This window comes from Adiantum capillus-veneris, chromosome 6 (assembly GCF_014529385.1).
Source record: "Adiantum capillus-veneris isolate H3 chromosome 6, ASM1452938v2, whole genome shotgun sequence".
Classification (NCBI taxonomy): Eukaryota; Viridiplantae; Streptophyta; class Polypodiopsida; order Polypodiales; family Pteridaceae; genus Adiantum; species Adiantum capillus-veneris.
Window position 1 is genome coordinate 62,767,323 of NC_140936.1, and position 26,859 is coordinate 62,794,181.

The 26,859-nt window shown below is 43.2% G+C and overlaps 1 protein-coding gene across 1 annotated transcript; it reads right to left on the reverse strand.

Annotated features, from left to right (window-relative positions):
- Positions 1 to 2,712: 2,712 nt before the first annotated feature.
- On the reverse strand, positions 2,713 to 22,775 carry LOC147455607 (uncharacterized). The gene is made up of 6 exons (XM_086515289.1): positions 22,542 to 22,775; positions 4,823 to 4,914; positions 4,621 to 4,707; positions 3,944 to 4,022; positions 2,987 to 3,064; positions 2,713 to 2,902 (listed from the first exon to the last, which is right to left on the reverse strand). The coding sequence occupies exons 2-6, from the start codon at positions 4,847 to 4,849 to the stop codon at positions 2,832 to 2,834; spliced, it is 342 nt and encodes a 113-aa protein (XP_086371415.1). The 5' UTR covers positions 4,850 to 4,914; positions 22,542 to 22,775; the 3' UTR covers positions 2,713 to 2,831.
- Between the last annotated feature and the right edge of the window lie 4,084 nt (positions 22,776 to 26,859).

The following is a 26,859-nucleotide window of genomic DNA, read 5'->3' on the forward strand; positions in this document are numbered from 1 at the left end:
ATGCTTTTGGAATATACTCTCTACACCAATGAGGTCCCACCACTTTTTGCATTATTTTGAATGGCCATAACTTGAGCATTCTAACTTCATATTTGTTGGAAAATAGTTCATTTGGATTGCATTGCCGAGCTCTCCATAGATATGTTACATGATATAGTTTTGAGGTACGTATATATGGGCTATCCATGGCTCTCCTTTTATGTCCTATTGTTGACTGAAGTCTGATTGGTACCTCTTACAAGGCCTCTTTGGGGTTCATATTTCTCCTAATGAATCTCCCTTTTTTCTTTCGATTCTCAAATGAAAAAACTACAATGTTGTTCATCTCGTCGTTTTTGATAATCCGTGCGAGCCATTTTTATAGAAACGCCTTCTTCTTCGAGTTATTTCAATAATACTCATGGTACACGCAGTTTTCTATTTTGAGAGCTACTTTTCTCACCTTCTCTTTTGCATGGAAGGCTTGTGGACCACATCCTTTATCTTCACATAGCTTGAGGTTGGCAAGTGTGGATAATAACACCTTGGCTCCCATTCCCACCGTTTGGTTTTCCTTCTCACTTTAGGAGGCTTTCAGAATTTCATTTTGGACTCTTTTGGACTAGCTAATATCCCGTTATTTCCCCATAAAATCTCGATTAAATCCTTATCGATTTTTGATGGCACTTCTGAAGAATACATTCAAATTTGGAACTCTCTAGTTCATGAACGCATTCCTCTATCTATTGTACATAATTGACCCTTTTACTATTTTTATTTTGTCTCACTAGAATGGCCAATTCTAGAGAGAGAAAATTCATTTGAGTAGACCAAAAATGAAATTTGGCGATACATTTTTGGGAGTTTCCACCAATTTCAAGGGCATTTTCTTATATCAACTCTCACATAAGAAGAGTTTGAAGATATTTAGCTATTTTAGCATAATTACAATGATAAGAAAATCACGAAGATGCAACAAGAGGATATACAAGACAAAATTTCATAAAAAATGGTAGTTCTATTCACCACAATGACAAAAGAGATTACTCTAGAGAGAAAGTTTTCACAAGGTGTATATTACTCACGGGTGTAACATGCAACACATTTGTTAAGGTGAATCAGATATTAAAAAAATATTTTCAAACTATCCCCTTGATAGCATGAGACACAAGGGAAGTCTAGCTTGAGGTTTCAACAATCATGAATTCCTCAAGTTAATAAATTGTCATGTGTGTTTATGTTTGATCCCATAGAGAATTCATAATTTTGGGTGCTTGAGAGTGAAAATTAATAAGAAACTTGAGAATATATACTGGCTATCATTCAAATGAAGGTGAAGATGACTTTTCCAATGAGTCAAGCTATCATGCAAAATATATGACACAAATGGGCACATGCTTCTACTTACCTAGCATATTTTTACATAAAAGACAAAAAAAACTAGTGTTGTCATTGTATAGCTATGGTTGCCTTTTATTATGATTGACACCGTTCTAGCTATCTTCCAAAGTATTAAAGTTGCCTATGAAAAACTGTTGGGTTTTTAGTAACAACTTCAAACATATTGCATATCTTCAAGACGCCATATCTTTAGGAGGTGGAGAAACTTCAAAGAGACTACTGGAGTACACGGTTGGAAATAAACTTGTTTCAAAAGACTTGAAAAGCCTACCCAAGGAAAATTTTAGAGGTGAATTGACCACAATTGAAGGTTTCAACACTATATTTAGGCTTCTCACTTACAAATTGAAAACGTTTTGAGGTAAATTTCTAAACTAATTCAAGGTGGATTGAACTAATACTAGGTTTTCTTGAGAAATTAAGGAGTAGGTTGGCAAAGTTTCCATGGATGATCTATCAATATGAGTGCTTCATTTGTATGTCCAAAATGTTAGCCAAATAATGACTTCTTTTCACCTTAATATATGTAGAATAACAAGGTGGAGGAAATAGAAGTTCATGTTTTGTTTATCACCACCACTCTACCCACCCCTTTGTCAATGTGGAGACATCATTTCTTTTGGTCTTTCAAGAAACCTAATTTTAGCAGCTTAAAACGGAGAGCCCATGGGGAATTGCATCATGGAGGAGGAAATCAAAGTAGAGCAAAAGGAGAGTAAAAAGTGTCACTCATAATGTGCGTCGCCCATGATATTGAGAGGTTCATGATGAGAGGTGATACCTTGCTGATTATGAAGGAGCTCCTTGCCTTATTCCTTGCCTTGATGAGGAGAAGAGCAAATTACCAATCAAGAAAAGAGGAGAGGACAAGTGCAAATGTGTGTGACTCATGGAACTAAGAGGCTCATGGTGAAAAGGAGATGCATTGCCGTGTATAAAGTATCCTTGGCATTCTGGCTTGCAAAATACCTACAATTCTACATCAAAAGTGAAGTCTATTCAGTGAGTTTGATTTTCCCTGTTTGCAACATGGGAGGCCCAATCATCTCACCAAAGGAGAGATGCATTGAAGATGGAATTTGTACTTACGAGTCATGAGCTTCCATCTAATGATATTTAGCGCCATAAATCAAGTGGGACGTTCACGTTGTTGATCCAGTTTTGGGTTTCTAAAAGATGCCTTAAGAGGAGAAGTGACTCGGGCACACATTTAAAATTTTAATATTTCTTAGATTTTAATGCAAACAATTAAAATGTTCTTTTGCTTTTAGCTTGGGAATGGATCCTTTCATTTCAGGGGTTAGACTTCCCTTTCATTTTGTTCTTTTAGAATGCCTAAGTGAACCTTCACCTTGTTTGAGTTAGAAGACAATTTTCTTCGATCTACAAGAGCAGTGTCAACCATACTCATAGAAACTTGCATTATAATAGTCAATTCAAGAAGACTATAATCACATGCCAAGTCCAAACACAGTCACAATGCAGTACATGCTCTTGTTCTCCCACCTTATAGTTCGACTACCTACAACAAAAAAGAAAAAAAATGTGAATCACATGCAAGGTTTAACATGAACAAACTCACAAAAATTCAGCCAAGAGTGTACACCATCGACATTGGTGTCCCAAAAGCATGAAGTTGCTGTAGACATCCCGGCTCCATTCTTTTGCATGATTATGCAAGTAACTTCAAAAAAGAATTTTCAAGTGTGAGACTTGTTAATAAGTACAGCTTGATAACCACATTGCAAGTTAAGTGGCTCTATTATTAACACTCCCCTAAACATATCAACAATTACGAAGGGAATGTTGAGTTTTCGAGGTCATCTCTATCTAGATCTAGTGAGTGAGCTTCTTTGTGGCTGTGCCTTGCCTTGTGAGGTTTTGCTAGAGTGTAAGCATCTTGGGGTCACCACATTTTGTCCGGCGTGCCACCACTCGGCCATTTTCTGCCTGATTCATCTTCCCCAGATTTATGGGTCGTGGGGTATTCGGAGGTCAGGTAGATTATGCTGAGCCTTGTACTCTCTTGCTGTGCAGAGTATTGCCTGCAGGGCTCGTCCACAGTCTCTCTCTCAATAAGAAGAGGAAATTGGAATCACCTTTCTATCACAAGTGTAGTAGACTGGTGATCCCAATTCCCTCTTGAATAACAGGTCATGAGTTCAAGACTTGTCAGACACATCTTTGAGGTCTCTTGGGATTGTACCTACAACGTTAAAAATCTCTCTCTCTCTCTCTCTCTCTCTCTCTCTCTCTCTCTCTCTAGCATTTTTCCTCTCCCCTCTCGTGCCCAGTACCACACCTTCCACTGCACTCTAACAAGGAAGCCCAAAGGGCGGGAAAACATTCAAAATATATCCCTATTGGAAAGGCATTTGGCTCACATGCATGTAGTGTATTCCATTCTTATGACATCCATTTGGTGATCAGAAAATGGCAAAACACACAGTATGGATCTCCCATTGCATGTTAATGTGGACCTTAAAAAGCCTACACAAAATGCATGCATATTGAATGCTACTACAGGAGTCTTTTTTTGCAAACTTGAGTGTTTCAAACATACCAACATATTTGAATGGCTTGTCAAGATCAGCTAATCGCTTCATACAAAGCTCCACAACATTTGCAGTCCAGCGCTTGACCTAGTGTACCACAATAAGAAACCATACCATATCCATCTTAGCCGCATAGAAAATGTTACCAAAAAGCATGCTACCATATATAACCTACATACCTAGATGAATCTAAGATAAATAAGCCCATATTCCCCTTTAATGGAAAGTGTAAGGTGTAGACTCATGGTGGTGACTCATAAGACAATATAACCATCAGCTCCATACTACAGACTACAACATCCCCACTAATGACGTTAGTGCCCAAGAGTGGGTATCTAAGTAGTTGCCGGCGCACATACACACACGTTTTTATTTTTTGAATAAAAAATAGTGGTAGCTAATAGTAAAGCAATGGTTTCCTCTATTTAAATTGAAAGTCTAATTACTGGCATCTAGAGTTTTTGTGTGGCTTTTAGCCTACACACATACTTAAAGCTCTCCAGCAATGTCCTATGTCAACTCTTTTGCCAATAATATAGGATGGGAAGTCTGTGGCAAGTCCTTAACCACATAAAACACACACACACACACACACACACACACACAAGATGTTGCAGTAAAGAGCTCATTACAGCATTATGGATCTGCTTTAAAATTGCAAGTTGTAAATAATCTTTCAACAAACCTTTTCATGATGGAATTGAGCACTCATAATCGCCTCATCTATTGAATTCTTGATGATTAGATCTATTTCATCAGATAAAAACCTTGGCTACAAAATGCACAAAAGGAAAATGGCCTTTAGACAGAATAGTTTAAAAGGTAACTGATGCAAAAATTCCTAACATTAACAGTATTTGGTAGGGTATAATAACGAGAAATCCTACATCAATTTGCGGTTCGGACACGTTCATCACTCTTGTTTCAACGTGGCAAGTTGCGACAGCAGAAAATCATGGCATTCGTACAGCACGCCGACCTGATCAAATACCATGAATTCATTGCCAAATCTGGAGATTTATGTGTCAGCAAGTAATCACTTCTTCATTGTTAAAATGCAGCTCAACACTTCCTGACATGTATGCAATCATTAACATAATTTTGGCTCATTTTAAAAAGCTTTCATCCAAAAAAATAGAGACGCATTTCCTGAGTTGCTGTTCCCTACAACAGCACAAAATCAAGCTGACAATATTTTGGGGATCTTCCATGTCATTAATGATTTAATCTGCACCACTCACTATTATAAAATTTTGTATGCCTTGATAATATCTGTTTGATCAAATACCTAAAAGATTCAGCTCTGTGCGAGAGGCCTTCAATCACTTACTCAGCCCAAGCTTGTTGCGATGAGAGACTGAATCCACAATGGTGGACCATAACCACGAGTTTAGAGAGAGAGAGAGAGAGAGTGACCTCCACGTGGTGGGCCCTGGAGGCAGTGGAGTGATTTTCCACTGTGATAAACAGCTCCCCACCCTTAAGCAACCACCGTACTTCCAACTTCGGTAATCGCTAAAGGTTTACATAACCACAAATGCTCTACATGGCCGCATTCGCCAGATGTCTATTCCCCTCTTATGTCACATGTGCTTCTTGCGACGGTTTCTTTTCTTTCGTTTGTTTGTTGATCTTACGTAGATATTTTTCTTTGTAATATACTGCTTTTGCTTGAAGGCTAAAGAATATCATAGCCCTGTTGATCATTGCAAGGATGACTAGAGGCTATATTTCTTTTGGATTTTGGTGCAAAGTCTTCTTGCGGTAGTGATCTCTCTTCTGTTGCCAAGATGCACCGTTGTATACGGCCTTGGAGATCTGGAAATGGTCTATCGGAGATTCTTCGGCCTCTTCTTGACGTCGAGTGGCTTGCTTTTGCTTCAACTCTTTGCTACTTTCTTCCCTCATTCCCCTGTTCCTAGCTTTGTTGTATCAACTATCTTTTGTAACTTTGCATCATTGGCAATTTTTCCCCTAAGGTTTGTAATCATTGAATATCTCACGGTTTTTTTCACTATCACATTCGTTATCCTTGTCTGCCTACGGGCTGAATGTAATGCCTTCAGGCCTGTAATGTTGATTACGTAATACAAAAGGGTACCAAGCGCCACTTCTTTTGCAGAGAGAGAGAGAGAGAGAGAGAGAGAGAGAGAGAGAGCAGTCAAAAGTTAATGTTCTCTTGTTTCTACCCAATTTCGTAATAAGAATAGCAGTAACACTCTGTATTTTAGGGGCACTTGTGCAGTGTACTAGAATGGAAGAAAAGAAGGTAAAGGGAGAAAGAGATAAATAAAGTGATATTGCTATGCGCTTTGAAGGCCAAAGTGACATCCTTATCATGTGTGTACTTGCTTCAAATGTAGACATCAAAAAAACGCCATGAAAATAAACTAGGTGGTTGATTAGCCTACATGATAGATAGAGCAAGAAAACAGAATAAGGGCGATCAGCCAAGAGTGAGTGGAGGAAACAGACTTTGATTCGGAACATGGGTGATGAATGTCAACTTTCAAGGGCTATCAGCTTGATGAGTGTTATCCGTTTTCTCTCTTTTATTCAAGTTGTTGCCATTTTGTTCAAGTTGTTGTAGACTTCAACAAAGCACCATCACACACCATAGCAAGAGCTAGTTACCATCATATGCCCACTGGCTGCGACTTCTCTGGACCAAGTCTAGGAAAACCTCGCAATAGAGACAAACCCATTAGACTAGTGTTTGAACGTGCATAACTCTCTTCATATACATGATCGCATGATGCAGAATCAAGTGTTGCTACACTCGTAAGCATCTGCTGGCATTAGCATGTCACCTAGGTCACTAGGTCTCGACTCTCATGTATTTGGTCTTGCGCCGATTCTCACTTGATGATCTATCTTTAAAAAGTAGTTGGCCCCTTGAAGTTGTACAAGAAGAGATGATCAAAACTGAATGGTAACTTGGAGGTACTTGACTTGGCGCCACTCGGGCCATAAGAAAAAAAACAGGGAAAGTTGACCCGGGGACCCATCACACCTGATATAGTTATGTCCTCTCCCTCTTTGGCCCTGAAATCACCTTCAACGCAACACACACCCCCCCCCCCCCCCCCCCCAAATTCCGGGGGTTAAAATGCATTCATGTGAGCATGCTCAATTTTAGCCTATTTAGAATTTTATGTATTTGACACATAATTTGGGCTGGATCGGGCAAAGGCAACCTTCTAAGAGAGCCCCTTGGGATATCACTTTGTATCCATCTAGCTAGAGTTAATTGGAGCAACCTCGAGCTTGGCTTGTCAATAAATCTCTCTCTCTCTCTCTCTCTCTCTCTCTCTCTCTCTCTCTCTCTCTCTCTATGTGTGTGTGTGTGTGCGCACGCGCACACGCACGCGAGAAAAGGGGCTGTATTCTATGTACATAAGAGACCTCGGGAGATGCTCAACAGCCTATCATCCAGAGGAAGTACAAAAGGTGACTATGTGTAGGCTATGTAAACATCAAGGTGATCTGTACAATGAATGTAAAATGAACCACTGTGGGTCTAGATACATGACCAAAATTGTCTTGTCTTACCTCTAACTCGTGTGGAAAATGTGGAGGGTGGCGAGTCTGCAAAAGAAGCCTCCTCCCAAGGGAGACAAAGTACTCAAAAAAGGATAGAGCGGATCCGTCATCGCTCAACGAAGGCCACTGCCACGCACCAGGATCCTAGTCCACCTGAACAAGTGGCTTTTCTTGCCAAATCCACAGTCCTCAAAGTGGTACCTCCTCACTAGTGAAAATGGGGTCAACACATGACGTCCTCTGGAAAGAGCCTACCACTCTAATAGGCTGCGAATGGGCAGTCAACTACTAATCAGGCGAAACCTCACCTTGAAACTCGTCTGATGTGACGTCCATGATGGCGAGTCTCCGCAATGCTAAAGACAAGATTCCTCTGCTGAGCAACAATCGGGTCTCCCGAGTGAGGATCGAACTACACCCACCATCCGTGATGAGAAGGTAAAAGAGTCTGCTCCTCAGTGAGGGTGTGCTAGTCGGGTGGAATAGCCTCATCAATCTCTTAAACAAGCAGCAACCCCTCTACAGATCCCATAGGTAGCTCCAATCATCTGTGTCCCAACCAAGGAAGCATATGATCAACGGTGTAAAGAGCTTGTTGGCCCATCATCCCATCTGGCCCAATCGATGTGTGTCCTCTCGCCTAGATGGCGACCTTCTAAATCTGTCGCGACACGAGAGAGAATCACTTAAAATACTTCACAACTTTAAAATCACAATTCAATTTGGTTGACACAGCCCGGCATAGTTCCGTGCCCAGAGAGATTGGCCCCAAAGACTCGCACCTCTTTTGGTATTTCTTTTATATTAATCTTCGAGCAAAGTACAACTCCCGTAGGGTCCTCCACTCTCAGACTCTACGTCTAGATGCCTTGAGAAGTGAGGCCCTTAGGGCTCTTTTATTCTTACAACAAGGGATGCTCAAAAGAAGAGCCCCAAAAACAATGACTCAAAAGCGAATTGCCCCAAAAGCAACTGATCCTCAAAAACTAGCAAAAAGCAGCCAACGCAAATTACGGAAATCCGTACAGTCCTACCACGTCAACATGTCAGCGCAAAACTCGCGCTTTCGTACAGTGTGTCATGTCAGCCTGTCGTACGTTCTTGCCACGTCATCACCTCTGCCACGTTAGCCAATCGAAGAGTGTGTGTATGTCTGTCCGGGTGGCTTTGCCACGTCACCAGTTTGTGACATACCCCCCTCTTGAAAGAATTGTAATCACCCTCAATTACGCCTGCAAAAACAGATAGAGGCCATAAATTGTCTTAGTAGACACTGACTGTTAGTACCAACGCACTAGACACAACACATCTAGCACTTGTATGGACAATCCTCGTCCACTCCTACAAGAAAACCAAAAGACTTGTGCCAATTTATGAGAGCACCACTCGCCAAGCAAAAGGTAGCAAGAGAATTCCGTAAACTATCCTTGATCCAACAAATATGGTGAGTCAGCCAAAGGCATAGTAAGGCCTCTCAATTGTGGTGTCCTACGATGCAAGAAGAGCGACATGGCCTCAACAAAAAACAGAAAGTAGGCTGCCAACGGACATCCTTGTTGGACTGAACAAGACAGAGGAAAGCGCCGTCCAATGTGACCTGTAATAATGACAACACTAGAAGCAATACAGGCCCTCCAATAAACCCCAATCTACTCTATCATAAGCCTTCCCAAAATCAAGAAGCATGAACGCTATAGGTTGATTTGTCTAGCAAGCCCATTCAATTGCCTCATAGAAAGTGAAGATGCTATCCAAAATCCAACAATCCTGCACAAAATCTTCTGTGAGGCATGGATGAGATCGGGCATACTATTGGCCTACATTGAGAAGGGATGTGGATGCCTTTGTGCGAGAATGCCTAATATGCCAAAAGGTCAAGTTTGACAGGCAAAAGGCACCAGGGTTATTGCAACCACTACCTATTCCAGATAAACCATGGGAAAGTATTGCTATGGATTTTATCTTTGATCTTCCGAGAACGCAGACGGGAAACGATGGTATTTGGACCATTATTTGCAGATTCAGCAAACAGGCTCATTTTTTTCCTGTCAGGAAGAAGATAAAGCCAGATCAGATGGCACGCTTGTTTATGAGCAATATTTTCAAGTATCATGGCATGCCACAGTCAATTGTTAGCGACCGTGATCCACGCATGACAAGTTTGTTCTGGAGAGGCTTGTTTGAGAATATGGGCACCACGCTCAAATTCTCTTCGTGATTTCATCCTCAAACAGATGGGCAGTCAGAAGAGGCAAATTCTACTGTCCTAGATTTGCTGAAGTGCTATGTGTCAGAGCATAAAGGAAAGTGGGAGCAGTATTTGCCATTGGTGGGGTATGCCTACAATAATACAGTGCATTCATCAACTGGCAAGGCACCTTTTGAGATAGTTGAAGGTGGCAAGAAAGTTCCTCCCATACTGCATACAAAGGACAAGATATTTGAAGCAGATAAGTATGTTCAGGACATGGATGAAATGTACAAGAAGGTCAAAGTGGCCTTAGAAAGGACTCAGGCAAAGCAAAAGAAAGCAGCTGATCGTCACCGTCGTGAAGTGGTATATTCACTTGGTGATTGGGTGCTTTTACGCTTTGAAAAGGCAAGGTTAAAGAAGATGAAGGGCAAGGAAAGACTGTTTCCAAAGCTCAGCATGCGTTACTATGGGCCTTTTCAAGTATGCGACATAATCAGTGATGTTGCATATAGGCTGAAATTGCCTGACAGTTGGAAGATTCACAATGCGTTTCATGTGAGTCTTCTCAGACCCTATGTGGGTGATGTGCCAGAAGATATGCCAGCTGAAGATCAGCCGGAAGTCGAGGAACTTGACGAGATCTTGGTCCCTGAACAGATTTTGGCACACAAAGAAAGGAAAGTGAAAGGCAAGGTTGCTAGGCGTTACTTGGTAAAGTTTAGAAACTATCCACCAATGGATGCTAAGTGGATGGAAGAAGGTGAACTTGCAGAGTCACCAACTGTGTTATCACTTTACTTTGAAGCCTTCGGTTTGCAACCTACCTTGACCCCTTGAGTTTCAAAGCTACATGGATTGTCAGTGTGACAATGGCTTCTGAAACAAATGATGTACAAGGTATTTAAAGTGAGCTCAAATGAAATACCTGTTACATGAATGTTAGAGCTGTACAGATTGTCAGTTTGGCAATTGCTCTTATGGAATGTCCAAAAGTTTGGTTAGTGCTATAGAAGTGAGTATTTCTTGTCAGTTTGTCAAGGATACAGTGATTGCTTCTATTGAAGAGTACATGTGTAACTGCATTCTTAAACTGTCGGTTTGGGTACGCTCGAAAGTGTTACGGGATCCAACATGTACTATAAGACAGTGGCAAAATGTGCAGCTACCATTTTGTCATTGGAAAGTTAGTGACTCAAAGCAATGGCAGAGTGCGAAGCTACCACTATGTCATTGGGACAGGGTTCACACGCAGGCAATACATGAGTCGACGAGGTGTTGAATACACCAGGGTTGACAATGAGCATGTATGTGTCGTATATGTGTCGACAGGTGTTGAATACATCAGTGTTGACAGTAAGCATGTACGACATAGATGCAAACGAGGACGTTTGAGATTTCAAGAGGGGGGTATGTCACCAGCATGTGACTACTATCTATCCTTTTTGTTGATTTCTTTCTTATTATCTATTTACTTTCACTTTTTGGAAACACCCCTCGGGAAATCTAACTGCCCTGCATTGCATAGCTAGTGTGGAATTGTCCAGAGGGAGTCCAGGCCTGAGGGCAAGAGAGCACTAAGGTTGGACAAGGACTATGGTTAGCCAAGTGGGATCATTGACTAGCCAAAGTGGAATCCTTTGCTATAGAGGCTACATTTCAGTTCTGGATGTGGCCACAGTGTACAAAGAGGGTCGGATGACCTAGAAAGATACAATGGCAGCATCTCCTAAAATTTAGGGAACTGCTATTTTGGGACCTGAAAATGTGTTGACATCATTACCTCCGGAATGACAAGGGGAACATTTTCTTACTCTGCCGTGAAGTCAACTGGGCAACCGGTTGGGATATTTTTAGACGGCAACCCCGAAACGGGAAAATGCTTATAAATGTGCCAAGTGGCACCTTCTGGTGCACTTGCCTCATGCAACAAGAAGTGGCGCTGAATTTGAAGGAGGGAGAGCCTCATTTTCAGATTTGTCACAGGTTAAGAGCTATGGAGTGCTTGCTTTCCCTCTTATGCATAGTGCGGTGCCAGGAGTGATGCACTGCACGCTACGCACTGCCCTCTCTCTCCCCTTTGGCAGTATGTTATGCCCCTCTAGTGGGCTCTTCATTTGACCAATGTACAGTTGTGTGGGTTCATGCACGATTGCCGAGGCAAGAGCCTCTTGCACAGGTACTGGATTAGCTAGCGGCTAATCCCCCGCAGGTACAGGTGAATTCGGAGAGGTTTCACGCCAGAAATCTCGTCCGATTCAAAGGGCAAGTAGCCCTACAGGTGCGGGAGCTCGAGGACTTGCTAAGGATGCGACCGGCACGCGAAACGGAGCCCGAAAAAGTAAATTACAGCCTGCTGTGTATTTTTGCAGGTTTAGGATTTTGGCCCTAAACGGACCCTAATACCCCCAGGAGGTTCGGGGACGCAAGGGGACCGCTGTACAGGTGATCTGGCGCATTTTCAGGGCTGAAAACAGAGAATTCAGCGTGCTGCAGATTCTCGCCAGGTTTTGCAAAGTGCCCGTATGCGTCGGGAAAGTCAGTTAATGCGTGGGAATACTGACCGTGAAGGGTTCTAGTACAGTTATGCTACCGAAATCGGGCTGGAACAGTGGAAATTCAGCCGAGTTTGTGTGGGGCACCTTGTAGGGAACCACAGCGTTTATTCCCTCTTTTGAACAATAAAGAAATACCGAAAGGGGCGCCTAAGTTAGGGGCCAATTTGGTGTCTGTCTACTCATACAGGTGCAATCTAGCAGCCTGTATCCCTCTCCCCTTTGTTGTGTCTTGAAAGTATAGGTAAAATAGACGACTAATAATGGGTGAAAGCTAAATCAAGGTTTGAAGTAAAGTCTACCGCCCTTTTTGGATTGAACAGGCCGATTCGAAACGGGGGAACGGCTAGGGGTCCGGAACGGGAACGTCGCGGAACGGGAGGTATAAAAAACACCCAAATAGTGCAATTTTTAGCTCCTTGTGTTTAAATACAAGGAGTATTAGAGTGCTTTCACTCTAATACTCACAAAAAACTCGTTTTGAAGACCATTCAACCTTGCTATGACTAGATGATGAGAGAGAGAGAGAGAGAGAGAGAGAGAGTGATGGAGAGGGAGAGATTTGAGAGAGTGGGAGGGAGAGGAAGAGAGCTTGAAGGCTTGAAGCCTTGAGCCTTGAGAGAGTGAGTCTTGAGAGGGAGAGATCTTGAGAGTGAGAGGGAGAGAGCTTGAGCCTTGAGGATTAGCTTGTGAAGAGAAAGGGGGAGGGGGGTGCATTTTATGAGTCCTTGAGGCCTTGCACACTTTCAAAAGAAGCCCAAACATTTACTTCAATTTTTTCAATTTTTGCCAAATTTGTTTGTAGCCGTTGGCCGTTCCAGGGGCATTCCGGAACGGTCCGGGGGCGTTTCGGAACGTTCCGGAACTGCCGTTCCGGTTTGCATTGGCCAGCCAGAACGTCAGACATTCCGGGACGTTCCGGAACGTTCGGGAAGGGAACTGCCCCTCGGAACGCCGGAACGGGGGCTAGGGGGCGTTCCCCGGTAACTATGCTATAATGAACCCCTCCTTTAGTAGCTTGTCAATCTCCTCCACCTTCTTAGCATAGTTGGGATTCATTATGTACCACTACAGCCTAACTGGTCTGGCATATAGCTTAAGTGGTATCCTGTGTTGATATACCTCTGGATTGATGCCTTTCAGATTCGTGTGCTACCAAGTAAACACATTTTTGTATTTGTGAAATAATTGCTTGGATTTATCCTTAATCTTCAGCTTCACATGCTTGTTGATTTTGAGCATTCTAGGGTTCTCATCTGAACCAAGATTCCACTCCTCTATTTCTTGGTTGTTATCTACAACCACGACCAAACCTCTCTCAAGAACAGATAGCTAATGGATCTCGGATCTATCGCAACAGATCTTCTCTAAGACCTCCACCAATTGTGTACCGCCCACCGAACGGGCACGGATAGCCGATCTGCGAGTAAACCTACAAATGGGGGAGGGGGAGCAGAGGGGAGATGAAGCGCTAGAGAGAGAAAATGCAATCGCCTAGTAAAAACGCTAGAGAGAAAAATGCTAGTGAGAGGAAGTGTTGCACACATGCTAGAGAGGGAAAACGCTAGAGAGAGTATGTCCCAAACGCTTACTAATCTACAAATTATTGATATATTCAAAGGTACAAGGAGAGAGGGGGGGGGTGCATATAGGGACAGCAAACAATGCTTTACCTCCGGCTAGAATCCCATGCCTTAATAAAATGGGCCAAAATCCTAATAAAACGTGTAAAGTCACTTTAGTTACGCAGTGCCCACAATTTAATAGGAAAATTGTACAACACTAGAGACTCTGACCCCGGGAAACTCTAGGAACAGAGGTTGTCACAAAGTGATGACGTGGCTACCAGCAACAGAAACCCTAAAAATCCTGCAAACCCTAATTTCTGCCAAAAACCCTAATTTTCAGAAAACCCTAATTTCTGGAAACCCTAATCCTAACTGCTGGCTGAAACCCTAAAATGGCTGGAAACCCTAAAAGCAGGCGGCCATGCCACGTGGCAGCAGTGTACGGATATTTCCGGAAATCACGTAGGTGGACAAAAAAATGTTTTTTTTTAGCGACGCAAATTCCAGCTTTTGGCTATGCTTTGGAAGATAGAGAGAGAGAAAGGCATAATTGCTTTATTTTGCTCTCATTGAGAGAGAGAGAGAGAGAGAGAGAGAGAGAGAGAGAGAGAGAGAGAAACTGCTTTTGAACTGAAAGCTTTTGGGGCTCTGCTTTTGGGCATCCCTTGTAATCTTTTATATACACGGTTTAGGGCTCACTCTGCAGAGCATCTGGACGCAGAGTCTGAGAGTGAAACCCTAACCGCTCTTTGTACTCTGACATTGATCTTAATACATAAAGAAATAACGAAAGGGACGCCAGTCTTTGGGGCCAATATCTCTAGGCACGGACCTCCGCCGGGCCAGTGCAAATCTATTGTGATCTGTGAATTGTTTTGAAGTGGTTATTTGGTCCTGTCGCGATTGATTCTTGAGTTGCGTGTCCAAGTCTGTTACAGTGCACAGCCGATTTCTCTTCTACTGGGAAATCTGATCCCCAATTTTATTTTTTTCCACAGCACCTATGGCTTCACGCAAGGATCAGTCGACTCCCTCTGCATCTGGAGATGCGGGCAAGGATCACAACAAAGATTCAGACAGAGAGTATGGCCCGCCTCGGCCTACTCAGGCGGAGCAAAGAGAGATGAAGCATCTTCAATTGATCGGTGATGCAACAAAGATGAAAGCTCAGTTTTGCGAAGGATCCGAAATTGGCAAAATATATGAGGCAGACTTCTTTTCAAGACGTGCATGCGCAGTGGCAGAAAACCACTACACCACCCCTGAAACCCGCTCTCAAAAAACCTTCTGACCACAAACAGTATTCAGAGAAGGAATTACAAGAGGTGGTTGATGCACGGATTGCTCAGCTTTTTGACGCGCAAAAGAAAGCCAAAAAGCACGGCAAAAAGCAGAAGAAAGGCACTGACTTCCCGGGATATTTGGGTCGTCAGTCGACTTTTGACAAAGCAAAGAAACAGAAGAAACGTGTTCGATTTGAAGGAGTACCCAGTTCTTCTTCTTCTTCTTCTTCTTCTTCTTCTTCTTCTTCTTACAGTTCTTCTAGCTCTTCAGATTCGAGCGAAAAAGACAGAAAAGGTAAAAAGCGAAGCAAGAAACAAAGCTTCGGAACGGGCAAGAAAAAGGCAAAGAAGGCTAAATCTCGCCGAGAGACTGACAGTTCTACTGAGGACTCGTCTACAAATAGCTCAGATTCCGATGACGGAAACTTTTATGCGAACAAGAAGAATTTTTACAAAGCCAACCAGTATGACTTTCTCGAAGATAAAAGCAAGAAAGTTCAAGAGTTTAAGGAAGGTGGCCACTCGATCAAGTTTGATACTTTTTCAGGATACTCAGATGCTTCGAAGGCTTTGTCTTTTATACAGCACTTTGACATCACTTTCGCGGGAGGACGCTATTCAGAGCACTCCAAGATTCGGAGAGCTGCCTCTTACTTTAAGGGGAATGCTCGTACTTGGTGGTCCACGCTTCTTTTAAACAAGACTACGCCAGTTAAATGGCTGAAATTTAAGAAGCTTTTTATTTCTTCTTGGTTGATGCAAGAATATGAACGAGATATACGAGCTGCTTGGAACCATCTTCGGATGACCAAGAAAGATACAATCAATGCTTACTGTGAAAGATTTTGGAGCTCTTTTCTACCCGCCTCTTCAAGAAGATCTCGTTCAGAGAACAGATTGAGCGGTTTACCTTGGGTCTACCTACAGAGATCCGAGATCACTGCTTGGAACAGAAGTCAGCTTCTATTCAAGAGTTGATAAGTGATGCGAAGCGGGGCTTTGCCATTTACTCTGGCAGTCTGACCTACCCCACAGATGAGGCCATGACACAACGAGCCGAACAGACTTCTGGGAATGAAAGTAGAAAAAAAAAGGGCAATCCGGAGAAAAAGGAATGCACGACCCAAGCTTACTCCTGAGGAGAGAGCTCGCTTCATTAGAGAGGGGAAGTGCTTTGGATGCGGGGAACATGGACATATCTCTCCGAAGTGCCCTAAAAAGCCACAAAAAGAACAGAATGATAAAGATGACGACGGGCCTGAGAGTTCGAGAGCAGCTGAGGAACGTGGCAGGAAAGGCAGATAGAAAAGCAGAACGGGTACCACTTGGCATGGGACCTGCACCGAATCAAATGACTAAAAGTACAAACTTTGTCGCTTTTGGCGCAAAGTGAAGGATCAAGAAGCTCTTTTGAAGGAGCCAAGGCCAACTTCTTTTCACTTGGGATTGGCGGCTCGATTTGGAATTACGCCCGACAGACTGACGCCACAGGCGGAGGTAATTCGACTAGCACCGGGACGGGATGTTGCCATTACACCGAGCATTGGCAAACTTCGTTTGCAATGACAGGGGTGTTCAGGGCACGCGAGTGATGTTCTACTCGGAATCCCTTGGTACCACAAGAACTACGCCGTGGTTGACTACCGGGCCGAGAAAGCGACTTTGATAAATGAAGGGCTCAGAGATTGTACTTGATGAACTTCAGTTTCTTGACTCATTCTTTTGGGAGAGAACTGAACGATGGATAAAGGTTGAATAAGTTATGACCTAAACAAAAGAACGCCAAGATTTTTCTCCACACTCATGCCGATTGCTTTTTAGAGGGCCTGAAGATCAGACCATTGACCTGATACCTGGAAGCACGTCACTGAACCGGCCACCTTACCGTGTGAGCCGAGTACAGAATGAAAAGATTATGAACCAAGTGAAAGACCTCTTGGAAAAGGGTCTTGTCCAGCCTAGTACTTCACAGTATTGCTCTCCACTGTTGTTGGATTTGAAGAAAGAAAGTTCTTGGAGAATGTGCATTGATTATAGAGCTCTCAACAAAATCACCATCAAGAACAGATTTCCGATTCCTAGGATCGATGATATACTCGACAGGTTACAGGGATCCTCGTGCTTTAGCAGGATTGACTTGAAGAATGGATATCATCAGATCCGAATCGCGCCAAGAGACGTCTACAAGACAGCCTTTCGGACGACTTTTGGGTTATTTGAGTTTTTGGTGATGCCTTTTGGCTTAATCAATGCTCCTACGACATTTAACCGGATGATGGACAGGATTTTTCAAGAGTACAGGCTATTTGTTGGCACTGTCTTTGATGATATCATTGTTTTCTCCAAGAATGAGACAGAACGCACAGATCATCTGCTTCAGAGATACACTTTTTTTGGGATACTTTGTCTCAGCAACAAGAGTGCAACTGGATCCGGCCAAGATAGACACTATCCGTGATTGGCCCGATTTGAAGAATGTCCATGAAGTTGGAAGCTTCTTGGGACTGTGTTCGTACTACAGACGGTTCATTCGAAAGTTTGTAGAGATTGCTTCCCCTTTGCATATCTTGATACAGAAAGGAGTCCCTTTCTCGTAGGGATCCACAGAGGTGACTGCCTTTCAAACATTGAACAAGAAATTGACTACGGGACCAGTTTTGACTTTGCCAGACTTCCAGAAGTCATTTGAAGTATATTGTGATGCTTGTGGTCGTAGTCTGGGTGCGGTCTTGATGCAAGAAGGCCATGTCATTGCTTACGAGAGTCGATTGTTCTCTAGGCCGGAGATGATAGCACACATATATGAGAAAGAGCTTTTGGCGGTTATCCATGCTCTTACTCAGTGGCGGCATTACCTACTCGGAGCGGATTTTACTGTCTTTACAGACCATCAGAGTTTGCGCTACTTCTTGTCACAGAAGCAACTGTCGGAAAAGCAGATGCGGTGGGCGAACATCTTGTCACAGTTTCACTTCCAGATTGTCCATGTGCACGGATAGAAGAATGTGGTGGCAGATGCTTTGTCTTGGAAGCCGTTGGTTCTAGCTATTTCCGCGATACATCATAGGAGCTTCTAGGATACACATACAGATTTTGCAGATATTTTCACACAATGAGGAGACAGTAGTTGGATACTCCCTTCGGGAAGGCTACTTGATGAGAAAAACCATGTTGTGCGTTACACAGCCATTGAGGGAAAAGGTTATGACTGAATGCCACTATCCACCTTTTACGGGTCACCGTGGCATTGCTACCGCCATGAAGGGGGTAGAGAGATACTTCTTTTGGCCGAGACTCAAAAAGGATGTGGAAGAGTTTGTGCGCAGTATGCCAGAAGGTCAAGTTTGACAGGCATAAGGCACAAGGATTGTTACAGCCTTTACCCATACCCACCCACCCCTGGGAAAGTATTGAATGGATTTCATTTTTGATCTCCCAAGAACACAGAATGATCACGATGATTTTCCGATTACATGGCACGTCTGAGACGATTGTCTCAGACAGAGACCCCAGATTTATGAGTTTGTTTTGGAAGGCAAATTTGGGAGAACATTGACACGCAGTTGCAGTTCTCATCATCGTTCCACTTGCAGACTGACGGGCAATTTGAGATTGCCAAATTCAGTGGTTTTAGATTAAGTCTTGTAAGTTGTATCTCGGATCAGAAGACTCAATGGGAAAAATACTTACCTTTGGTGGAATTTGCCTACAATAACACGATACACTCTTCGACGAGGAAGGAGCCATTTGAGATTGTTGAAGGTGCTGCGAAGGTTCCACCCTTCCTAAGCACAAAAGATAAGATCTTTGAAGCAGATGAATATACGCGAGACTTGGATACGGCTTTTGCCAAGGTTCGCGAGACTTTGCAGAAGTCTCAAGAACGACAGAAAAAGGCAACGGATCGCCATCGTCGCGACTTGAAATTGAAGGAGGATGATTGGGTGCTCTTACGTTTTGAGAAGGCACGCCTAAGAAAGAAAAAGGGAAAGGAGAGGCTTTTTCCAAAGCTTAGTATCCGATACTACGGACCTTTCCAGATCACTAAAAAGATAAATGATGTCTCCTTCCGATTGAAACTGCCAGATACTTGGAGGATCCACAATGCATTGCATGTGAGTCTCTTGAAACCTGTTAAGGGTGATGTGCCTGATGATGGGGAGCTTGATGAGCAACCCGAAGTGGAAGAAAACGAGGAGATCCTTGTTCCTGAACAGATTTGGCACATAAGGATACGAAGACTAAAGGTAAAGTCCGAAGGCGGTTCTTGGTTAAGTTCAAGAACTATCATGCATTTGATGCGAAGTGGATGGAGGAGGAGGACCTAGCAGATACTCCTCGGATTGTGAAACTTTACCTCGATGCTTTGGTTTAACATAGTCTACTCCAAACGGAACCCAGAATTCAGCTTGGCCGGAGATCTGGTGCAGTGGGATGCACAAGAGGAGAGTCACTCCACTCCTTTGTCAACAGATGCCTTGATTTTGATACTAAAGTCACTGATGTCTCTTTGAGCTTTAGGGATACTGAGAGCTGACAGTATTCTGCTGGATGACTTTATGAAATGGAATTCCTGATTATGATACTGATTTGTTCTTGACTTCTTTTAAGTGCAGGAACTGATAGACGAAATGACTGCAGCATTTTGGTATGATTGATCTTGAATAGACATGGTTGCAATAGGGGTTAGTCAATCGGACATCGATGAGGTCCCGATTAGACCTAGATGTGATTGCTAGCTACATTGCCGATAAATCATGGTCTAAGATCCGAACGAATGTTGAATGTCATGTGACGTCTTGCGATGTCTAGTGATGTCATGTGATGTGACTGTCGATTTGGTACATGTGCTAGATGTGTGTTCCTAGTACGTAAGTACTAACAGTCAGTGTCTGCTAAGACGGTTTATGGATTTTGTCGGTTTTGCATGCGTAATCGCGGTCGATTACAATGCTTTCAAGAGGGGGGTATGTCACAAAGTGATGACGTAGCTACCGACAGCAGAAATCCTAATTTCTGCCAAAAACCCTAATTTTCAGAAAACCCTAATTTCTAAAAACCCTAATCCTAACTGCTGGCTGAAACCCTAAAATGGCTGGAAATCCTAAAACAGGCGGCCATGCCACGTGGCAGCAGTGTACAAATATTTCCGAAAATCACGGAGGTGGAAAATTTTATTTTATTTTTTTAGCGACGCAAATTCCAGCTTTTGGCTACGCTTTGGAAGATAGAGAGAGAGAAAGGCATATTGTTCTATTTTGCTCTCATTGAGAGAGAGAGAGAGAGAGAGAGAGAGAGAGAGAGAGAAACTGCTTTTGAACTGAAAGCTTTTGGGGCTTTGCTTTTGGGCATCCTTGTAATCTTTTATATACACGGTTTATGGCTCACTCTGCAGAGCATCTGGAGGCAGAGTCTGAGAGTGAAACCCTAACCGCTCTTTGTACTCTGACATTGATTTTAATACATAAAGAAATACCGAAAGGGGCGCCAATCTTTGGGGCCAATATCTCTAGGCACGGAACTCCGCCAGGCCAATGCAACTCTGTTGTGATCTGTGAATTGTTTTGAAGTGGTTATTTGGTGTGTCGCGATTGATTCTTGACTTGGAGTGTCCAAGTCTGTTACAGAGGTCCCGCCTCATGCCAATCTACCAAGTGTGGACAATACCGTGGAATGCACCGCTGAGAAAGTACGTCTACCTCAGGTATGGCAAGGCACAGCCACAAAACAGCCCTCACTCCCTAATCTCCTCCTCAGGGATAATGGAGCCACAATCGAACAAAAATCTGAAACTCTAACAAAAAATTATGAGGTTACTATTACTACTTAGTATTTTATTCTAATTATCTGTATGTTCTTGAGACTGAGATTGATTGAAATTGAATACAACAAGCTCCTTTATAGGAGACAAAGAGTCGTAACTGAAAAGACATGTCTCATGGTGAAGAGACATGATTGTAGACGTAAAGGCATCCTTTTGACGAGCAACTGTAATCATTGTGTGAGGGGGTGTGACTAGTCGTCGAAGGAGTCTGGCTTTTGGCAAAGAGGCATGTCTCAAAAGCGAAGAGTCATGACCATCCAAGCGTAGGGGTTCTCCTTGGCATGTCACTTCTCGTATCTGCAACCATGAGAAAATGTATGATCCAACTAATTCACAATCGTGACATTCCCTCCTATTACAATAAAACTCATGTGTTTAATGCCGTTTGTTAAAGAATTCTTGAAGGAGGTTAGGGTATTGCTGCATTCCTTCACCATCCACTTAACAAGAAATCTTGTTATGAGTTTTCTTCTTGTTTCTTTCTAACGAAGATCAAGAATCTTCTTTGGATCTAGAATAATGTGTTCATCTTCAATTTCTAGTACATAAGAAGATATGCCAGGTACATCGGATGGTGGATGATACAGGTCATGTTCTTTCATTTCCTGATGCGGCATCTTGTTTTCAGTTGGGACTCCATTATTCTCCTCTTTGGCGGGAGATTCAAAGGATGCTTACTGATCTCTCACCCATACCTCCTTTGAATGTGGACTCCTGCTTTTTTTATTGAAATCTTTCCATTACCAGACTGGAACGCATTTCAGCCGACAATGTTTATGCCCTCTTGCAAACTGATACGTGGATTGTGCGTCATGATAATCAGCTATGGTCACTCTGAAAAGTTATCCTTGTGGTGGCAACGAGCATTGTCTCGCATTTGGTAGAGTTATCTACCTCTGAAAGAACGTGTTTTCTTGTGGAACTGCTTGGTGGGAGCTCTATATGTTAACAGCCTATTGCATGCACAACATATTGCGCCTTCTTGTTGTCTCAGATACCATGAAGCTAAGGAGATTGTGCCACACTTATTGTGGGGTTGTCACTACTACTCCAGATCCTTTATTCGACATGTGTCGGTCGCTCTTTGGCTTCGTTTCCCTTCCGGCACTTTTCACAAGCTGTTTTGGCTTTTTGGGGTGCTCCAGTCTCCATAGTCTCAATTTGCGATCTTTTTTAGTTGGGTCAGATTTTGGGTTTTGTGGGCCATTTGGCACCACCGTAACTCCTTAATGTTTCAAATATCCTACAGCTTTTCTATGTTTGCTTTTAGAGCCTCCACTTTACGAAACACTTCTGTGTTCTGCCCTCTGTATCTTGTGTTCTGCCCTTTGTCTGATCTTTTTGATGAGTTTTCCTCACTTTGACGTTTCCCATTTGTAAATTAATCCAGAAAGATTTGCACACACACACACACACACACACACACAGAGAGAGAGAGAGAGAGAGAGAGAGAGAGAGAGAGAGTAACTAGAATTGCACATACAGAGAAGAGATATGTGTGTGAGCGAGAAAAAGAGTTCAATCACACACAGAAAAGAGAAAGCATGTGTGTGTGTGTGTGTGTGTGTGTGTGTGTGTGTGTGTGTGTGTGTGTGTGTGAGAGAGAGAGAGAGAGAGAGAGAGAGAGAGCAGTAGGTTGTACCCATTTTGTAAAAATCGTGCAGACATGCAATTTACTGCGTCTTCAGCAGCAACATTAGTGCTGCAGTCGGAAACATGCTGCAATGTTGTGCGTCCTCAACAGCCAGCAGCGTCATCATCGTTGTGGGACGAGCAGTTGGGCAGACGCCTGGAACAAGCAGTTGGCATAAAAAATAAATTATAGTGGCTTCGTCCTGGGGAGCTCGCTCAGAGGTCGAATCCCACTTGAAAGTGAGAAAACAAGAATGAATATTTAAGACACAGTGAAGGCTAGAGTTGTGTGTTTTGGTATTATTTACCACTAACACAACGGCACCGTCGAAGGCGACACCGCCCCCGGCAGTGCTATATGGATGCATCTGAAGAGAGACCCTTTCTTCACATCCGTCAAAAACAGCCCATAGCTTCTTGGCCCTGCCCAAGTTGGGCATATCCAACAATCAGTGCATTCCAAGAGATGACATTGCAGACAAGAAGCCCCTCAAGCACTTTTTGTGTTTTATGGAGTGCACCACATTTGGCATACATGTCGATCAAGGCAATGCCAAGCACGACGGTTTCTTTCAGCAACCCCTCCCTAACAGAATTCTTTTGCCCATATCAACATCTTTTGTAGTGACACATTCCTTCAAGGTGCAAGGGCATCTCTTCAAATGCAATCACTTACACTCTCTCTCTACATCTACTAAGAACAGCCTAGAGCTTCCTGGCCCTAACCTTTGCCTTTGAGATGCAAGCGTATGTGATTTCATGTGGAGAGACACCCTTGCTTCGCATCCGCCCAAAATAGCCCAAAGCTTCTTGGCCCTACCCAAGTTGGGCATGTCCCACAATTAGTGCATTCCAAGAGACGACATCCTTGACATGCTTTTAGTCCACCCGAAAACAGAAAAACTCATCGCTTTTGAGTACTCCTCATTAATATGCTCTTCATGTCTATGCTTAACTTGTGTGGCAAACATTGTTTCTTCCTTGAATTGTCAATGAATTTGGTGCAACTATGTGGACACAAAACCGGTGACAATAGAGATTGGCTTCGCCTATTGCAAGAGGAGTGCGAGCAAACATGCGAGCTCAAAAGAAGCAAGGCGCTACAACATGCAAAGACAGAAGCATGGATCAAGGTAGAAGAGATGAGAGGTTCCATCCGATAGTGGCATCTCTCTCTCTCTCTCTCTCTCTCTCTCTCTCTCTCTCTCTCTCTCTCTCTCTCTCTCTCTCTCTCTCTCTCTCTCTCTCTCTCTCTGTTTGTGTGGCTCTCTGGCTACCTAGACTGGTCGAAGGCGGGACTAAGGAGACGGTCCACCACCTGCGCTGCCATAACTATGGCCAAATTCACAATAGCTAAGCTTCACGTATTAAGTACCTTTTTCTATGGTGGATGCTACGCGCACCCCTCCCCCGTTCTTGCAATCTCATGCCTCCCTACACATGGGGTTGGATGTGCGTGCACACACACACACACACACACACACAGACCATCAACGCTTGGCTCGTTGATAGGATCAAGCTGAAAGGGGCTTGTTTTGAGCACCATACATGAGGAGAGACACCATGATGTTGCAGTGATGGTGGAGAGAGGCTTGCTGGATGGTTTCATGGATGGATACAATAGAGAGAGTGTTGCACAATGGAGAGATAGAGAGAGAGAGAGAGAGGTTCTCGACGCGGGGATCAGGGCTCTGCAGTAGTTCTCTACGAAAGCAAGATGCGGAAGACATGCATCTTGGTCCACAAACAGTGTTATGCCCTCCATGAAGATGGCTTGTGCACTAATTTCTCATGGAGATTCCAGCTGAAGAGTGAACTCATAGTACCTTAGCATGAAATGGTAAACTAGACAAGGGCCAGAGAAGCTCTCAAAATTTAAATAAAGTGGAAAAAGCTGGGGCCCCAAAACTGGTAGTAGTCTATTAACGTAGTAATTGCTATATTAATGTTTGCTCAAATACCTACTCTCTTTTGCAGACAGAGAGATAGAGAAAGGGGGGTATATGGTCTTGTGGGAACATTACTGGTTTGTGTCACGTTAATGTGGAGTGAAGGCCTCACTATGCTTGCACCTTGCATGCCTTAGGGGGGGAGGGACACGATCAGGTTTCTAGACGGATTGTTGGAGAAACATGTCGTGCTTGGCGGTGCCTTACTCAGACATGGGCGATCACCTATGCATGCCCCTTGTAGGCCCCTACATGAGAGAATATAGTATTAGATTGCCATAAATAACGGCACCACAGTTATGTTGCACACACCCTAGGCTAAAGATGGTCTGCAATACACACACCATCGGCAAAGGAGAGCAAAACACTACTTCTCAAATCTGGATGTGAGCTTAGGCATCTCCTCCTCCTCCTCCTTTCTCTCTCTCTCTCTCTCTCTCTCTCTCTCTCTCTCTCTCTCTCTCTCTCTCTCTCTCTCTCTCTCTCTCTCTCTCTCTCCTCCCCCCCCCCCCCCCCCACACACACACACACATTGGCAAGAAGATAAGAGACCGAGTGACTTTTTCTTTGGTGAATGGTTTTGTGGGGGGGGGGGGGGGGGGGGGGGGGGGCTTGCCTACAAAATTCAACTCAATAAGTGACATTGAGAGACCATCCTATATGGGGGGGCTACCCTATGCCCTACCCCATGCAAAATTATATGCATATGTATGCAACACTAAAGCAAACCTTGTTGTTGCAGAGAGAGGGGGAAACTCCAAGTACCCACTTCATTGCACGCATTTTCTTTGCATTTTTCCTCTTAGTTCTCATCACTTTTGCCCCAATAGTCACACGGAATTGTTATTAAGTTGCCAGCAACTAACTCTAGCATTTACTCTTTGCCACTTTTTTCTTGCAATTCACATGCACATATTTTGAATCTCTTGCCTCTACAATTCTTTTTTTGTCTTGTTGTACGGTGACATCTTCTTGCATGTCATATAGACATGTGCCAAAGAGCCCATCTCTCAATCCAAAATATTGTTGTAGTAGCATGGGAAGCGTTCTATGTGTTGATGACAGTAAGCTTCTCAAAAAACTTCAAATTTTCTCTAGTGATGACTGTAGGATGCTTATTTCCAATCATGATTTTGTCTAGTGATGACTATAGGATGCTTATTTCCAATCATGATTTTTTAAAAAGATCAATGACCAAACAAAGACAATATGAAGACCTAATAACAAAGACAAAGGTCATGATTTACAATGTTTGAGCCTCCCCTTCCTTCCTCCACAATGAAGATATTGATGAGCATAGTCCCTTTGAATCTCATTTTGTAGCTCCCAATCATGGCTTGCCAAAAACATTTTTCCTAACTGTAGAAGATAGAAAGGGCACACCTAAAATTCCTATGTTTTTAGGTCAGTAGAATGGGGAGCATTTGCAGGTAATGAAAATGAAAATTCTTAATTTTGTTCAAGAAAAGCTCGGAAACTAATTGGGATTTTGCAATTTTAGCTATAGATACACTAAACCCCAATTTTTGGCGAACATTGCTCCCAACTTGCATGTTGAAGAAGTCCCATGCCTATCAAGTAGTCGTGTGGCTTGATATGAGACCATTACACACATAGATGGCCACTTGCATAGATGTTGAAGTCCAAGGCTACTATCTAGAGGTATTGTGTGCTCACATTGGCAAAGGAGTTAACATCCAATCAAACACCTTGCTTTGCATTTCCCTCACGCAATGAGAGAGGTGTGCAATAACAACTGAATCGCTTTGTAGGCTTGCACATCCATGAATCAAGTCGAAGCATATACCATCCAACGGGTTGATAGTGCAAGAAGATTAATAGCAGACAGAGGCCCCACAAACAGAACCAAAGTGATTTTTTTGCACTTCAACAAATCAGCTAGCTTACCAACATCATCATCATTCTCTTAGCAAATATCGACATTGTTGAATATTACAACCTAAGGTGTGTCGGACTCGAGTGATCATATACTAAGGCCTCTTATGAAGGGTTGAAGGGGATTTGAGTACATCTGGGGAGAGAGAGAGAGAGAGAGAGAGAGAGAGAGAGAGAGAGAGAGAGAGAGAGAGAGAGAGAGAGAGAGAGCTGCTAAGGAGAACACTTGCAAATGGTTTGGCTACCATCCATTTCATTTTGTGTTCAAGGGATGAGGAGAGATCGTAGGTGGGTTTGCTCGTAAGATGCCACAGTTATTTGTCACCAATGAAAGCTAAAAATAGAATTCACAAAGTGGGCATTGGCCAGCACCTCACCCAAGGTGCTGTTAGGAAATGGACGTAGCTAAATAGATATTTGAGTAGCTTACTTAATGGAAAGAGACAAATTATCACACACGAGAGATTATAGAGTAGAGAGAGA